The 16,700-nt window shown below is 59.0% G+C and overlaps 1 protein-coding gene across 2 annotated transcripts in view; it reads right to left on the bottom strand.

Moving 5' to 3' along the window:
* NADSYN1 (NAD synthetase 1) overlaps positions 1 to 13,525 on the bottom strand; it is a 37,021-nt gene extending 23,496 nt beyond the window's left edge. Inside the window, exons 1-6 of one of the 2 annotated variants that reach the window (XM_081790203.1) lie at positions 13,357 to 13,525; positions 11,838 to 11,898; positions 9,048 to 9,164; positions 6,966 to 7,019; positions 6,462 to 6,551; positions 2,146 to 2,197 (exon numbers count right to left, since the gene is read on the bottom strand). In XM_081790203.1, coding sequence (XP_081646329.1) covers positions 2,146 to 2,197; positions 6,462 to 6,551; positions 6,966 to 7,019; positions 9,048 to 9,164; positions 11,838 to 11,898; positions 13,357 to 13,441 — 459 coding nt within the window. In that variant the 5' untranslated portion in view covers positions 13,442 to 13,525. The remainder of the gene's footprint in view (positions 1 to 2,145; positions 2,198 to 6,461; positions 6,552 to 6,965; positions 7,020 to 9,047; positions 9,165 to 11,837; positions 11,899 to 13,356) is intronic. The other variant, XM_081790204.1, reaches the window with a different exon arrangement.
* Positions 13,526 to 16,700: the final 3,175 nt, after the last annotated feature.

Here is a 16,700-nt window from a genome sequence, read left to right on the forward strand (position 1 = left end):
CACGAATGGCGGCATCCCAGGGCCGGGGCAGACGAGGCGCCGGGGCCTCCGTGTGCTGACCGGTCAGGCAGGTGTGGGACGCTCTCAGGCACGCGGACAGCCCTGACTTGCTGTCTTGGTCCAACTTGGCTCCCTCTCCTGATCCCAAAGCTACAGACGCGGCGAGAACTGATCCTGAGACAGGGAACACGGCCGAGCACGCTGGGTCGGGTTCCCCGATGCGTGTGCGCGAGTCCGACACCCTCGGCTGCCGAAGGCAAGAACCACGGCGTAAACCTGGCCCTGCTCCTCGTGGCTGCGAAGAAAGCCCTCACACGGGACCCCATGCTGGCCACCGGGCACCTGGCAAATAGCCCACGGGGACGGCTGGGACCCGCACGCCATCTTGCCGTGAGGCGGCCAGGGCTCAGGGCCACGGGGCCCAATGTGTCCACGTGCTGCCCTTCCCTTGTTCCCGGACACGCCCCGGAACTTAAATCCGCGGACGGTCACCGGGGCCGATTCATGCAGCCGCCCTTGGTCAACCGCCAGCAAAGTCCCTGCAACTGCAGACCGCACCCCACAAGGGCTCAGTCATCTCCACCGGCAAGGCCCCCAGGACACACTGGGACCCCGCAAGATGAAATGGGGTGCAGATCCCGGTCAGGGCTGTGTCGACATGCTTCAGACACGGGCTCCCCACCAGACACACACACGGACATGGGGAAACGCACTCATGGGCGCGTTCCGTGTTCTGGGTCAGGAGGGTTTTCAAACTAGCCCGCTGCTACACTTCACGGTCAAATGAGTTTCCGGGACACGTGGGAGGTGACCGGACCCGGCTGAGCGCCCCTGCCCAACCTTGGCTGTGCCCGTCCCGGAGTGTCCGCACAGGGGGTGCTGAGCCCAAGCCGGCCCCTCGAGGAGCCTGGCTCAAGAATCAAACCCAATGCCGGTGATGTAATCTGGCTCCTGAATGGGGGCAGCCGCCCAGCGGCCAGGCAGCCGCCGTCCTCCAGGGAAGAGGCAGAGACGGCCAAGAGGCAAATGGAGCTGGAACCGGGAGGAATGAGGGGAGAGGGACCCCTGGTCCAGCTCGGGTCCGTCGCTAAGGTCCAGCGGAACCCCTGCCGGGCCCTCCACTGAGAGATTCCGGACCCTCATGAGCTGCCGGAAGGGCAGTAATTAGGGGCGCGGAGAACCTGGCGGCCTGGGAGGAGCTGCGTCCCACTCAAATTTCTGTGCTGGGGTCCTGACCCCCAGCACCTCTGAACGTGACTGTATCTGGAGCCGGGACTTTGCAGAGGTGATCAAGGTGACCACGGGGTCCTTGTAAGAAGAGGGGATCGGGACACAGACACGCACGGAGGGACGACCCCGCGAGGACACAGGGAGAGGACGGCCGGCCACACTCAAGGAGAGAGGCCTCGGGAGGCCACGGCCCCACCCACGCCTGGACCTCGGGCTCCGGCCTCCAGGACCGGGAGCCAAGTATCTGCTGTTTAACAACAACCCGCACCCCCTGCCCTCCATCTCTGGTGCTGTGTTATGCAGCCTGAGCAAATTAACACACTTCACACCAGAATGGGACCTCGGACAGAAACCAGACCAGTCAGGCCTCCCCCGACACCTGCTCTGTGCCCCTGGCTTCCAACCACCCGTGGGAAGTGGCCAGAACAGGGTTTCAGCTGTCACCCCAGCAGCTGCCACTAGGAAGAGGCTGGACGAGGCCCCTCGGCTAAGGCTGGAGATCAAAGCTCTAAAGGCCTGGCCCAAGCCAGCTCCAAAAGACAAGAGATTTCTGAAGCTGGGCCTTCACAGAACGAGCAGGCAGCCAGGTAATGTCTTGCTTGGATTTTATAACTAGAACCCTCACAGCCCCCCATCCCCCACAGCTTCCCCGGTGACCCGGAGGCCCAAGCACCAGCCCCGGCAAGGTGGGGCGGGGACCCCTCCCCCAGCTCCACCGGGGCCCCAGCACGGTGGGCCGGGCGGGAACGAGGCAGCACCGACAGGCCGGGCTTCGGGGGCGCCACCCTCCCTCCTCGTGCAGGAACCTCTCCCCGCACGCCAGCCAGGTGCCGCTGTGGCCTCGGCCCACAGGGGCCTGCCCCCAGGGCATACCACGGCCTCCAAGAGCGACAGGTTCTGTCCCCAGAGACTCACCTGCTTTGTCAGGCTCTGCAGCATCCGGGGGAGAAAATACTCCTCTGTTTGCCTGGGAGGGAACAGCACACATCTGAGGATGAGCGTCTAAGGCCCGGGGGAGGGATGGCATCCGAACGGGGACAAAAATCGGCCCGGGAGCTTCCAACCGATGTGGCAGCAAAGGACTGTAGGGCATGCACAGGTGCCCCGAGCGTCCGTTCAAGATAAAAAGACGAGGACAGGCGTGTTGGCGAAGATGCTGTGCATTTTACTCGGTGACACCGTGGTGCCCAGTGAGCTCCCCCCGGCTGGCTTCCCGGGGCCTTGATGCCCGGCACTCCTGAGACACCCGTCACGGGCATGATCTCCAAAGAGGGGGAATCCGGGTGGAATCCCCGATCGGAGTCTCTGAGTCAAGATCATGCCGCGCTCGCCCAACACGCAATCACAAGCCTAAACGATAAAGTTACGCTCCAAACGGAGTAAGACGGACCGAGTCTAACACCTCCCACGCTGCTCCCGGACAAGGCATCCCCAGGTGCCACGCTGAAAGGCAGAAGGCACGAAGCGACGCCTCCCGAGTCCGACCGCAAAGGGGCTGTTACGGGATGCCGCCCGAAGACGATCTGTGAGCTGCGGCTCTTGCTCCCTTCTCAGAATTCACGGGAGCCTCCCGCGGTGACCTCAGTGGTCGTTGCCTAAGTAAACCACAAAGCTGGGAAGCTGGAGGGCGATGCCTTCTGCCCCGCGCCAAGGCCGGGGACAGGACCTCCCGGCCGCCTCACCGCCCCACGGCGAGTCTGCGATCCACCATTGGCGGGCTTGCCGCCACGGTGTCGCTGCGTCAAGATGAACTTTAGAGGGAGGAGCCGGCCGAGGCCCGTCCCTTCCTCTGCCTGCACCCCCCGCAAGATGCACTGAGCACCAGCCCGGAGCAGGACCACCAGGGCACAGGCGCGCTCACCTCCGCTCTCCTACTCTCTGCCCCGAGGCCCGCCCTCACCTTGTACCCGGCCGGTGCGTTTTGCAGGTTCACCGAGAGCCAAAAGACGCCGCGTCAGAGTCCCGTGCTGCTGCCGTAGCTGGTCACTCGAGGCTCGGCTCAGGCCGGCCCGGGGCCCCGCACCTGACCGTTCGCACAGCCTGCACCTTTCTCCGGCTGGACGCCCCTGCTTCTCAGCCAACGCCGTCCGGAAAGGTCCTAGCAGCGCACTCCCGCCAAGAAACCACCCTTGGCCGTGCTGAATACAAGTCTTCTCCGCCCCCCGGGGGCAACAAGAGCCCCTGCGACCCCTGTGCTTAGATCTGGGGTCCGTCTAAGAACATAATGAGAACGAGTAGGTTCTTAAAGTCTCTGCACCAGGTTTTTGTTTGTTTTGTTTTCTTAAGAGGCCTGGGACTGCACTTTGAACCTGTCGTGGGTCCATTACGAGGGCGGGGCCACAGTAACCCAGCCGTTTTATCGTCTGCATTTTGGCACAGCTCCCAGGTGGTCTTAATGTTGCCAAAATGCGAGCTGGTCGCTCCGGCTCGGCATCCGCCGCCCCTTCCACAGGCTCAAGGAAATGAGCGAGGCTGAAGGAGTCACCGTGAGACCCACACGCCCGCCCCCTCCCCGACCCCGGGCAAGAGCTGGCACGCTCCCAGTAAATTCAGAGATAGCACGACCCCATAAAAAGTCTCAAACGAGAGATGATCGGATGCTGGAAAAAGATAAAAAGTGAGCTTGTGAACTGGGAAAGGAATCGGAAAGATGTGCTGATCTGGGCAGCCCCGAGCAGCACGAGACCAGAGCCTCCGGCACACTCCTGCACCGGGCGGACTCAGGGGGATAAACCCCGGAGGAAGTACAAACAAGCGGGCAGAGAAGAGGAAAGACACGTACGATATCCAGGGACACGTGACCCGCACACAGCGGAGGCTCCCGGACAAGAGCGAGAGAACGAAATCCTTTGAAGATGGGAAATTAGAAAATGTTCCTGAAATCAAAAACCTGACACTCACGTCAAAGACACTCACGGCTCAGGGCGCCTGGGGGCTCAGGCAGTTGAGCGTCCGACTCTTGGTTTCGGCTCAGGTCGTGATCTCCCGGTTTGTGAGTTCGAGCCCCACGTCAGGCTCTGTGTTCAAGCCCGGAGCCTGCTTCAAGTTCTGTGTCTCCCTCTCTCTCTCTGCCCCTCCCCCGCGTGCACTCTGCCTCTCTTGTTCTCTCCCAACAATAAAATAAACATTAAAAAACAAAGAGAAATGATGCTTGATGTAAGGAAGTATGAGAAAACGAAAAAGAGCTCTTAGAGAATAGAAAGTAGAGGGATGGAATCTTCCAGGACGTGGGAAAGAAAGGTCACGACAATTATAGAGAAGCTGGTCCGGGAGAGTCTGATCTCCGATCAAGAGGCATTTCAGAAATAGAAAACAGAGAAAACAGAGCAGACACCGCCCAGAAAGGACACGACGTTTCCCCCAAACACAGGGGCCCTGGAGAGCCGAACACGGGAGCCCGGACACCCGCACCAGGGCCCACAGGATACAATTTTAAAACACCAAAGACGAAGACAAGCTTCTGCAAGTGTCCACACAGAAAATACCCCCAAGGGCGAAGAAGAATCCGCACGGTGACCCCTCACCGAGGGCACAAGCCTCCAGGCAATCCTTCACACGACACCTCCAAAACTAGGAAGGAGCATTATTTCTAACCTATAATTTGTTTTCCACTCTGCAAAACTGCTCATCACGTGGAAGAGACAAATGACAACACCTGCGGGTAGGCAAAGTGCCAAAAGTCCACCCTCCGCGGACCGTTACTTAGAAAGTGCGACTTTGCGATTTGTGATGAGAAGGCACATTCGGTCTTTCTGGAGCCGAGCTCCCGAAACCCTTAGAATTTCCCGCGACAGGGGCCACCCGTGTCTTCGTTACGTCGTTGTGGCGTGAGTGGCGTGGAGAAGGGCCCCAGGGAGGGGCACCGGCTGCCTGGGGAGCGGGTCGGGGAGCTGGACTTTCCGTCCCCGTCCCCAGGCCTGGGGAGAGAGCCAGGCTGGGGGTGGAGCTCAGGGGCCAAAGGCCAACGACGTAACCAATCAGGCCTGGGTAAGGAAGCCTCCGTAAAACCCCGCAGAACGCGGTTCCGGGTTCGGGGAGCTCTTGGGTTGGTGACCGCGTGGACATCCAGCGCAACTCTGTGCTCACCCACCCGGCTGTCCAGAGCATATCCTCGTGTGTTAGAGCCGCGATCTAGGAATCGAACCCAAGGTGGGGACGCGGAACCTCGAGAATCTACTGGAAGCCGTGTCCCAGCGAACGAGCCACTCGTCAGAGACGAGTGAGGCCGGACGCCCACCAGCCCGGGCGAGAGAAGCCCCACGTGCCCGTGCCGGAACCGAGTGGCAAGTACAAAAATCCTGTTTTCCCACGTAAAAATACTGACCATCCGAAAATCTAACGCTGAAGTTCTGTTTCAGCAGCAGCAGCAACGATAAATGAAAAGCAACAACCGTAACGGGAGGACAGGGCAGGGCTGCTCAACCGGGGACGGTCTTGTCCCCGGGAGACATCTGGCAACGTCTACAGACACCTGAAGTTGTCACAAAGGGACGTAGCTACCGGGAGGTCAGCCGCTGCACAGCTTGCCACACGGACGGCAGTCCCAGAGCGACCAGTTGGGGCCGAGAAAGCCTGGCACACGGGTAACTGGACATACAAGGTGCCCCGCGAGATTTATTTCTGTGGTCTGTGACAGGTCATCTGTATAGCAGCAGCATCAAATAGCAGTACTTTGGGGCGCCTGGGGGGCGGGGCTCAGTCGGTCAAGCGTCCGACCTTGGCTCAGGCCATGATCTCACGGTTTGTGGGTTCGAGCCCCGCGTCGGGCTCTGTGCCGACAGCTCAGAGCCTGGAGGCTGTTTCGGATTCTGTGTCTCCCTCTCTCTCTGCCCCTCCCCAGCTCACTCTCTCTCTCTCTCTCAAAAATAAATAAACAGAGGTGCCTGGGTGGCTCAGAAAGTTAAGTTAAGCGTCCGACTTCGGCTCAGGCCGTGATGTCACGGTTTGTGGGTTCGAGCCCCGCGTCGGGCTCTGAGGAACCTGCTTCAGATTCTGTGTCTCCCTCTCTCTCTGCCCCTCCCCTGCTCGTGTTCTGTCTCCCTCTCTCTCTTAAAAATGAATAAACATTAAAAAAAAAAAACCAGCGGTACCTAAATGGCAGGAACTTGTCCCAGACTCTCACGTCTCTCCCCCCGTGACCTGGGCCAAGGCCACACACAGGGAAGTCCCGAGACAAGCGTCCACAGGGCGGTCACAGACCATGCCCCTTGGTGCCGGGCACCGTGACTCACCGAGTCCTGGACCAGGGGGTAAACCAGCGTAGCTCCCGGTAGTTGCCCTCGTTTGCCAAGGCCATTTTGGGCCTGATGAGCAGGATCCTCCTACAGGCGGGAAACCGAGGCGGCCCCTGAGATGAACACCCGGTCACGAGGGGCACCCGTGGGTCCACCTGCCCCGGACGGTGGACGGACGACCACAGAGCAGCCGAGGCCCGGCAGGTGCACGCCGTGCGAGCAGCCGACGTCCAGGGGCCTTTAGGGGAACGTGACAGACCGCCCTCCCTCCAATGACTTCTGGCCAACAGGGCCACGTGTCCCCAAACCCCGCCCTGAGGTTTCTCTCCCCTGAAGGTGGCAGTGCTGGGCAGGGGCCAGGGGAAGCAGTGCCGTCACCTGCCCAGGGCATCGGCCCCCACCAATGACCGGGCGTTTCCAGAAGACGCCTCCTAGCACAGGGCTCCAGGGGCCACGTCTGGGGTGGGGTGTGCGGGTTCCCCGCTTCCCGCGGCCACCCACCTGTTGAGAAATATCACCCTGCAGTTGTAGCGGACGTTCCGGTGCATCACGGGCCTGCGGAGAGAAGGCACACACACGCGTCTGTGAACGGCAGAACCACATGTCTGTTACAGTGCGAAGCTTCCTCGGGCCCTTGAAGAGGGCCACAGGGCCCCTCTGTGGCTTTTCTCAAAGTTAAAAACGAGCCAAGGGCTCTGCCACGGTTTAGGCTCTGAGACAAAAGAGGCTCTTCTAATGTTTATTTCTGAGGGAGGGAGGGAGAGAGAGTGTGTGCCAGCACATGGGGGAGGGGCAGAGAGAGAGGGAGACAGAATCCGAAGCGGGCTCCAGGCTCCGGGCTGTTGGCATAGAGCCCGACGTGGGGCTCGAACCCTCGAACCCGGAGATCATGACCTGAGCTGATGTCGGGCACCTAACCGGCCGAATCCCCCAGAGCGCCCCCAGGGCTCTTCTAAAGGAAACACAGTTAACCCCTCTCACAGGTGTTCCTCCTCCTGGAACGTTCTCAGACCTGTCAGTGGCCTCCTCCCTAGCTCTCTGCACACACCCGTCACCGTTTCACCTCTGTCCCCTCCCGGCCTCACGCACCAGCCCTGTGCCTTCCCAGTTCTCCTTCAGACCACTCCTGACCTGCTGCCTGCGCCCCTTCTAGAAGGCGGGTCTCCTAGGGGGTGAACAGATTCCCCCGCCACTCGGTCTGGACCCCACCCCGACCACCTGGGGTGCTCCCCTCTGGAGGTCAGGGGCAAAGCTCCAGAAGCCAGTGCTCTGCTGGCCCCGGGCGGGGGCGCGGCTGCACAGATCAAGGATAGGAACATTTTGTTCAGGAGCTTATAAGCTCAGATAAATGCTAGATTTCGAAGGAACATATCTTTATAAGTTGGTGGTTAACATTTTAAGAGCGAAAACAGGATTATAAACGCCAAGCCAACAGAAGAAAGCAGAGCACAGAAAACCAACGCCAAGCCAACAGAAGAAAGCAGAGCACAGAAAACCAACCTCAGACAAGGGAAAACAAGAGGACAAGATGGCCAGGCCACTTAGAACAACCGCAGGGACGAGCCCCCGTGGCAGCTGGATCAGGAACCCAGGGATGGCCCCGGGCCCAATTCCTCACCTTCCTTGGCGAGGGGGGCTTTGCAGAAGTGATGACTAAGTACGGACACTGAGAGGGGGAGGCGGCCCGGGGAGGGGTCAGAGTGCAGACATGTGCACGGAAGCGGAGGTCGAGGCGAGCCTCCGCTGGCTTCGAGGGCGGAGGAGGCCCCGAGGGTTGCTGGCCTCTCTCTCTCCGCGAGAGCCTCCAGACTGACCCATATTTAAGACTTCCGACGCCCAGAAACACAAGACAAAGTTTTTGCGCTGTTTCTGTGTTTCGCGCTGCCACCATCTGTCACGGCAACAACAGAACAGGGAACAAATACAGTCCACGTACCGCCACCGATCGTGATAAACGTGGACACAGCGGGTTAAAAATCCCATCTGTGTGCTGCTTATGCTAGGCCCTAGCTCGTGTCACAGCGACGTGGAAAATGAAGCGGTGGGTTCGCGTATGGTGCACCTGCACCCCCCACGCCTGCACCCCTGGAACCCACACCCGTTACGCCTGCACCCCTGGAACCCACCCCTCGTTCGCCTGCACCCCTGAAACACACACCCCCCACGCCTGCACCCCTGGAACCCACACCCGTTACGCCTGCACCCCTGGAACCCACCCCTCGTTCACCTGCACCCCTGAAACACACACCCCCCACGCCTGCACCCCTGGAACCAACACCTGTTACGCCTGCACCCCTGGAACCCGCCCCTCATTCGCCTGCGCCCCTGGAACGTGGCCCCGTTCGCCTGCACCCCTGGAACCCACCCCTCGTTCACCTGCATCCCTGAAACACACACCCCTTACACCTGCACCCCTGGAACCCGCCCCTCGTTCGCCTGCACCCCTGGAACGTGGCCCCCGTCCGCCTGCACTTCTGGAACCCGCGTCCCATGTACGCGCCCCATATACGCCTGTGCCCCTCGGAACCTGCGCCCCACGCACCCGCCCCCATGTACGTCTGCGCCCCTGGAACCAGCACTTACATTCCCACGTCACAGATGATATCCTGAGTGACTGGAGACTCCAGAAGGGCAGCCAGGACTTGGAGCGAATGCAAGAGGGTGTCCGACTCGTAATAATGATCCCAGCACCCGTAGCCGCTGCAGAGGAAGGGAACAGCCAGGTGAGACCTGGAGACATACCAGGTGAGGGCGGGGAGGGGGGCGGGGCCAACTGGGTCAGACGTGCAGGGGCGCGACCAGGCAGTGGGATCTTTTGAAAGCCTCCTGGCTGATTCCACCGCGCAAGCAGAGCTGGGACCGCTGCCACAGAAGAGGATGCGTTTCACGGGAAATGAAGAAACCCCAGGCCCTTTCTCTTCAGTTTCAGTTACTATGAGAAATTCTCTGCCGTCAAGTGTCTGCCCGTGGATTTTTTTTTTAAACTTTTAATGCAGCCCAAATCACACTGATCTACAAGCAAAAGAAACAAGGCTGGGTCCACAGGAACGTCTTTCCAAGCAGCTAAGATCGTTAATATCGTTCAAAACACCATTCACAGAGCGACTCCTGGTTCTTGCTACAGACACTTGTGCTGGAAGCAGGCCGAATGGTGTCCCCTCCCCAGAAAGGTGTGTCCATGATCCTGGCCCCCAGAACCCGTGAGTGTGACCGTATAAGGGAAAAGGGTCTTTAAGAAGTAGTTAAGGATCTCGAGGTGAGCCCAGATGTCCTGGGCAGGTCGTGTATCCAACAGGAGGAGGACAAGGTGGGGGGGGCGCGTGTGGAGCCGGAGGGACGCGGCCACAGGACAAGGCGCTGGGAGCAGAAGCGGGAGGAGGCAGCACGGATCCTGCCCTGGAGCTTCTGGAGGAAGTGGGGCCCCGCCAGCACCCCGAGTCTGGACTTCTCCCGAACCGCATGAGAACAAATTTCGGCTGTTCGAACCCCCCCCCGCCCCCTGGCGTGGGGAGCTGCGTTACAGCACCCCAGGAGACGCATGCAGCGCTCCGGGACATTGTCGAGGGTGAAGATGGGCGTCAGGGCAGTTTCCGGGAGCCGAGGGGGGGCGGCCAGTAACAACGCGCGGAGTGTCTGTAAACTGCTTCTAGGCGTTCAAAGGCTTTCCCGCCTACCACGCAGCGGCCTGGAAGCGACGTGCCAAGTGCTGGGCAAACTGCGCACACGGACGCAGACCCCCAAACTGGCACTTGCGTATCGAATGCCTGGAAAGCATGCCTCCCCGCCTCTGCTTCCGAGAGGAAAAGCCACGGTGGTGACATGAGAACGAGGTCGACGAGATGTCCCGTGAGGGCTCAAGCCCTGGGCTAGCCTTTCCTTTCCAAGGGCAGAGTCCTGCTCCACGGGATTCATGGCCTGGCAGCTCCCGGGCCACACAGGCTACCAAACAGCAACGCGATGCCAGAAGTCACGCGCCTGATGTCCAGCCATCGGCTGACCCCTCGCCCCTTTGGCCGGCCGGCAACTGGAGGGGCATCTCATAGCGGGGGCTGTCGGTAGGTGCCCCCGGCCCATTCTGGGTGGGCAGCCTTCCATCTGCGAAGCCTGTAAAACTGGCCCAGAGGACACAGCCAGCCTCTGGGGTGAAGGACGCCCCAGACCCACGAGGCAGCCTGCCGCAGTGGCACTGGCCCCTCATTCTCCTTCCAAGTGTCCCTCTGGGGTGGGAGCTGCCTGGCACCAGAGACAAGAAGACGGTGTGCCCAGTGAACGGACTTGGCTCTACTCCTGCCCCACTTCCTCTCTGCAGACTGTTGCAAATAACTGTGAGCCTGCTCGGCAGGCTAGAAACCACTGGGAGCCCAGCTCAGCCGGGCCCTTATCCCTGCTTGATGCAAGTATGCCGCCCTGGGATATTGTAGCTGAACTCCTCCCCCTTTTAAAATGACAGGTCCAGATTTGGAGACCGGAGGGTGGGGTGGGGAGAGAACAGGGCAAAGGAGGACGTAACCTGGAGGTGTCTGGGCAGCGACTGCACCCGGGGGACAGGGCCGTTGAGGACAACCCTCCAGTGGGAAGAACAGACTGAGACAGGAGCTCAGGAGAAGTCACTCGGACAATGCAGGACCCCAGGGCTCTGGCTGCCGGCTGAGAAGCATCTTAAAGACCAGGTCCAGTGCAGGTGAAAACACTCTTGGGTATTATGGGAAACACCACCCGAGCTGAAGTCAGGAGTCCAAGGACAGAAATCAAGCTAGCTAGAAAAATGACAGGCGTGGCCTCAAGGACTAACGCAAAGATGCCTGCGAGGAGACACTTTCTGTCGACACAGCCCCCAGGAGGGACTTCTGATTCCACAAACGGCGAGGACCTGGACACACAAAACGGGAACACAGAGGAGCACGGAGGGCGGCTGACGTGTGTACAAATGAACCGCGGCTTGCAGTGTGGCAACCAGTTGCTTACTTTTGAAGAAGGGACAAGGAGGAACCAGCTTCCCGATCACTGGAAAAAGGCAGGGCAGAAGGGGTCGCCTACACTCGCTTGCGGAAAGATGCGGAGACAGTGAGTGAAACCTGTTCGTGGCCGGCTATGAGAGTGAGGACTTGGGAAGGGTGGCGGCAGACAGAGCGGCCCAGCCCGGGCTGCTGAATCTCAGCTCCTCTCACGACCCGACACGGGGCTCCAGGCTTGCCCGGGCGCCCTCGCTCGGTGACGTGAAGCAGGCCCGCTCACGGCTTTCTGACGCCCCTAAACAGCCCTGCACCTCCACACCTGTCCACACCCACCCCCTTCCTTGCCTTTCTGCTGCGGGGAGCTGATGTGGATACCTCTGCCTTCCCCGCCCTGGGAGTCTGTGTGTGCCAGTCTCACCATATTTCCAATTCTGGTCCAAGCCTGTATCTTGCTCCTTTGCATTTGGCAATTTCAATACCTACACATGGAGGCAGAGACAGAAAGATTTCAGTACCTGCAACGTGTTCAAGGGCAGATAAAACACAGCTGCAAGCCAGACCACAACCAAAAGCACTCGGTGATCTCTCTGACCCCAGGCAGCCAAGGACCAAGGACAAGGACGAGACCCCCTACACATCCCGCTTACACCCTTTGGAAGCAAGATGCTGATCCTTAGTCCCTTGGGGGAGGGGGAGGGGGAAGCAGTCGGTCCCTGGTAGTTTATTAACAAGTGGATGCGGAAGACCGTGTGCAGGGTGGAGGCAGGCCTCCAAGGAGCACAGCCTATGGCGGCACCAGCAACCCCTGCCTGGGGACAGCAGCGCCCAACTGCACCTGCGGACAAGAGGCCAAGAGAAAGGAGACCCCGCTCTGGCCACCGACCGCCTTGCTCCAACCCGATATGCTCTGAGCCCCGAGGAGATGAAAACAGGTAGATGTTGGGGAGAAAAGAAAAAAAAAAAAAGGATGACGGTCTGGAGGCAGGTGGCTGAAAAGATGCTGTCATTGGTGCCATTCCGTCGTGGCTGTTCTTAGCGAGCCCTCTCGCGGGAATCGGCTCAGAACAAGACGGCTGGGGTCACGTGAAGGACAGCCCCTTCGCGTGCAGTTGTGGGCCGCTGGACCTTCCACCCTCAAAGAGCACCAACGAGATGGTGGCCCCGCGACAACCACACCCTAGTCTCTAAGCTTGCAGGCTCACCCCTTACTCTGCCTGCCTCTTGGGGCCGGCTTCTCCCAAAGTCTGCCCATCAGGAAGATCTGTAGGCACCAGAGACCGTAACAGCCCTCCCGCTGGTCTTAAGGGTTGACTGGCTTCAAGTTCATGCACTCCTTGCTTGCGACCTAAGTCCTCGGTCTGTAGCAGAACTGACCCACTGTCCTGAGACCTGCAGACCACTGGCCTTGAGGAGAAAAGGACCGGACTCTCCCAGAAGTTGAGGCCCGACTGCGTTCGGAAACGGCGGCCGCAGATGCCAGCAAGTGTGCCCAGGGTCATGTCCACATGCGACTGCCCCTCCCCCCCAGGCACCTGCTTCTCCCGCACCTTCCCCTTCAAAACCCTCCGGCTCCCCACCCCCATGGGGAAGATGGTCTTTGACACATAAGTCCACCAGGTTGCGGGGTTCCTGAATAAAGCATACTTTCCTTTCCCCCTGTCACTTGTCTCTCCAGCAGCCAACTGCAAATAACAGAATCGAGCCAGCCGGCAAGCCTGGACCTTGCCCCCGCCCCATCCCGCCGGCCCCCAACCCCGTCCCCCCGCCCCCCCAACCCCGTCCCCCCAGTTCCACCGAACCCCCAACCCCGTCCCCCCTCCCGGTTTTCCCGTCAACCCCCGTCCCCCTACCCTGGTCCCCCTCCGCTCCCCTCTACTGTCCTCCCTCGCTCCCTCCAGTTCCACGACCGGCCCCCACCCCGCCGCCCCCAGACTCACTCTTTAAAATCCTCTGCAAATTGCCCTCGAAGTCCAGGGCCCATTGGTTGAGCGCGCAGGTGGCCACGGTCACTTTCCGACCCATCCCGGCGGCAGAGTCCCGGGCACTTCCGGGCGCCGCGCGGGTCCGGCCGGGACTAGCGGGCTCCGGACGGCGGAGCCCCGGCGGCAGGCCCCGCCCACGCCCCGCCCTCCCGCGGCCGCGCCTGCGCAGAAAGGAGGCCCGCCCCCTCCGCGCCCCGGGTTGCAGGCCCGCGACCCAGCGCGGGGGGGCGGCGGTCGCTGGGTCCTGGAGCGCGGTTCCCCGTTTCATTCCGCACCTCCCCCACGGAGTGCAGCCCGGGTGCCTCGGCGACTCGGCTTTTCCCTCTCCTAGTGTTAGATACGCTGTTTTCATGGTTTTTCTGCGGTGTGGCGCTGCATGGTGGGCCCGGAGCACGAGCGATCCGTTGCGTGCGGGAGGCTCCCGCACCGTTCGCGGCGCTGCGCCAAGGCGCGCGCGGTGTCTCCTTCGCGGCCGCCTGGCCTTTCCCTGGGGTCTACGGGCGGCTTCTGGGCGGCTTCTGGGCTAAGCAACACGCCGTTGCCACATTTCTCGCCTGAAGCGCTTCCCGCACATTTACCACCAGCCAGCTTTCACTTAACGGATTTCCTTCTTGAATGCCTTTAGGGTACGAATCCAGCTGTTTTTTCCTTTTCCCTGTGAATAACTCTCACCATCACTGATCGAACAATCCGTCTTTTTCTCTCGACTTCCGTTGCTTTTTTGTCATACACACGTTTTCACATTTAAAATACATTCCCCCACCCCCACCCCCACCCCAGGGGCGCCTGGGTGGCTCAACAGGTTGAGCGTGGGACTCTTAATTTTGGCCGAGGTCATGATCTCACGGTGTGTGGGATGGAGTCCAGCCTCGGGCTCCCCGCTGGGCGTGGAGTCTGCTTCTCCCTCTCCCTCTGCCCTTGATTACCCGAGCGCCCTCCCTCTGTCTCTCAAAATAAGCATTTTATAAAGTAACACTTGTTTATACTAGACAATTTGGGAACTTGAGAACTGCACATGCTAATTTATTTAATCCTCACTCTAACCCTTCCTTCTTGGTAGCTTTCATTCTCAGAAACCCCTGTTTTTTTTCAGGCTTCTGCTCCAAGATCTCTTGCCCCCAACAGCTGATTCCAGGCCTAGGGTGGGAAAGAAATACACTTCCAACATCTGGTTGTTGCAGGAAATAAGGAAGTGCTCAAAGAATGATGGGGACATGTTATTTTTAAAAAAGAGGGGTGCCTGGATGGCTCAGTCAGTTAGGTGTCCAACTGGCTCAGGTCATTATCTCCCAGTTCATGAGTTAGAGCCCGGAGACAGGCTCTGTGCTGACAGCTCAGATCCAGGAGCCTGCTTTGGATTCAGTGTCTCTCTCTCTGCCCCTCCCCTGCTCGTGCTCTCTCTCTCTCTCTCTCAAAAAGCAAATAAACATTAAAATTTGTTTTAAAAATTCAAAAGGAGTCACTCTGAAGGGGCTCCCACTGGCTAAATACGGGACAATATCCAAAGATAATGTCCTCTTTTGAAAAAAGATTAATGACAGTACAGACAGTAAAACCCATTAGTCCATACTGACCAAGAAATTAAGAGGGAAATCTTTTCCCAAAAAATGTCAATAAATGTGGAAGGAAAGATGATGAAATTAGAAAATCACCCCTTTACAAGAAGTAAATGACTCAGGCAAGAGTCCTTATTAAATGCAAGGTGACTGGCTAAAAGGTTATCTGGGAGCAACATAGTTACAGTCTCAAAGTTTCACTCCACAGATTATTTATTAATTACCGAAGGAGAAATGGAGACTTCTGGCCGCAGCCACCTGATCACCAGTAATGGGATGCAGGGGCATCCCGCGGCCTCCTGACACGGTGTGTGAAGACATCGCATCATCTCTTTAGTACATTGTCCTGCCCCAAATGCACTACCTAAATGCAAGGGTGAGGAAAACAGCCAAATCCAAGTTGAGAGACAAGCTGAGAAAAGCTTGCCTCTTTGACTCTTCAAAATCATCGTATCATGAAAGGGCCAAAAAGACACACGGAAAAGAAAGAAAGAAAGAGAGAGAGAGAGAGAGAAAGAAAGGAAGGAAGGAAGGAAGGAAGAAAGAAAAGAGAAAAGAAAAGAAAAGAAAAAAGGAAAAAAGGCTGGGACTGTGCTCTAGATTAAGGAATGCTAAGGAGCCTTGACAACTAAATGCATGGTGATTCCCAATTGGATACTGACTTTTACTGATAGCTGTAAAGGACATTATGGGGACAATTGGGGGAAGCTGAATATGGACATTAGATAATAGCATTCGGTTGATGCGAAATTTCCTGAGGGTAATGCATTTTATTTTGGTAACGTGAGACATGGATGCTGAAGTATTTAGGAGGAGGATGTCACCTGCAGCGAATTAATAGTTGAGGATAAAAAGTGGGGTAGAGGTGACAGAAATAAATTGTGGCAAACCGTTGTCAGCTGCTGAATCTAGGTATATGGGTGTTCACTCTAGTGTATGTTCACCTGGTTTGTATGTTTGACATTTTTTCAAAATAAAAAACTGCAGGGGAAAAAAAAAACTGTCACTATGAGGGACACAGAGGTGTGCCAGTCAGATCCGGATGCAAACAGAGGCCTTCGTCCCAAATGTTGGCCTGCAGACACCTTCTGTGGCCCACCCCTCCAGGGGCTGCTCGAGTCGCACAGCTGCCCTTCCCAAGGCCATGTCCTTGCAAGGGTGGCCCTGAGCCCTTTTCCAGACGCAGGAGCATGTGGCTTGGGCATTCCTGTCCAGGAGGACGGCTGTGGTGTGCTGTTATCACCGGAGCTGTCCCCGTGCGCAAACATGTCGCCCAAGGCCATCTTGCGTCGCAGCTCAACTTCTCCCTCCTTCCACCCCTGCCGCTTCTTCCCCTCCCACCTCGCAGGGTGATCTCGACCCTGAACTGCGTCTCCCTCACTTCTGGGGAAACCAGACCCGCCGGGCCTCCTAGCAGAGCCCCCTCCGACACCCCCAAGTCAAACCGGTACACGCTCAACCTCTCCCGCCCTGCGCGCATCCTCGCCACACCACCTTCCTTATCTGACACCGTCCCTATGTGACGCGGCCCGAGCAGGTGCGGGGTCCCGCTCGCGCCGCCCCCTCGCCCGCCAGCCGCGGGGCGGGCCCTCGGCCGTCAATCTCGCGGCCCGCCGGCGCCGAGTGGCGCCTGCGGTGGCCCGGAGTCAGCTCAGGGGGTGGGGCGAGGCGCGCGGCCAATCGCGGGTCTCGGGGCCGCCGGCCGCGCCGGGGCCGATTGGTCGTCTGTGGGAAGGCGTCAGC

This window comes from Panthera onca, chromosome D1 (assembly GCF_046562875.1).
Source record: "Panthera onca isolate mPanOnc1 chromosome D1, mPanOnc1 haplotype 2, whole genome shotgun sequence".
NCBI lineage: Eukaryota > Metazoa > Chordata > Mammalia > Carnivora > Felidae > Panthera > Panthera onca.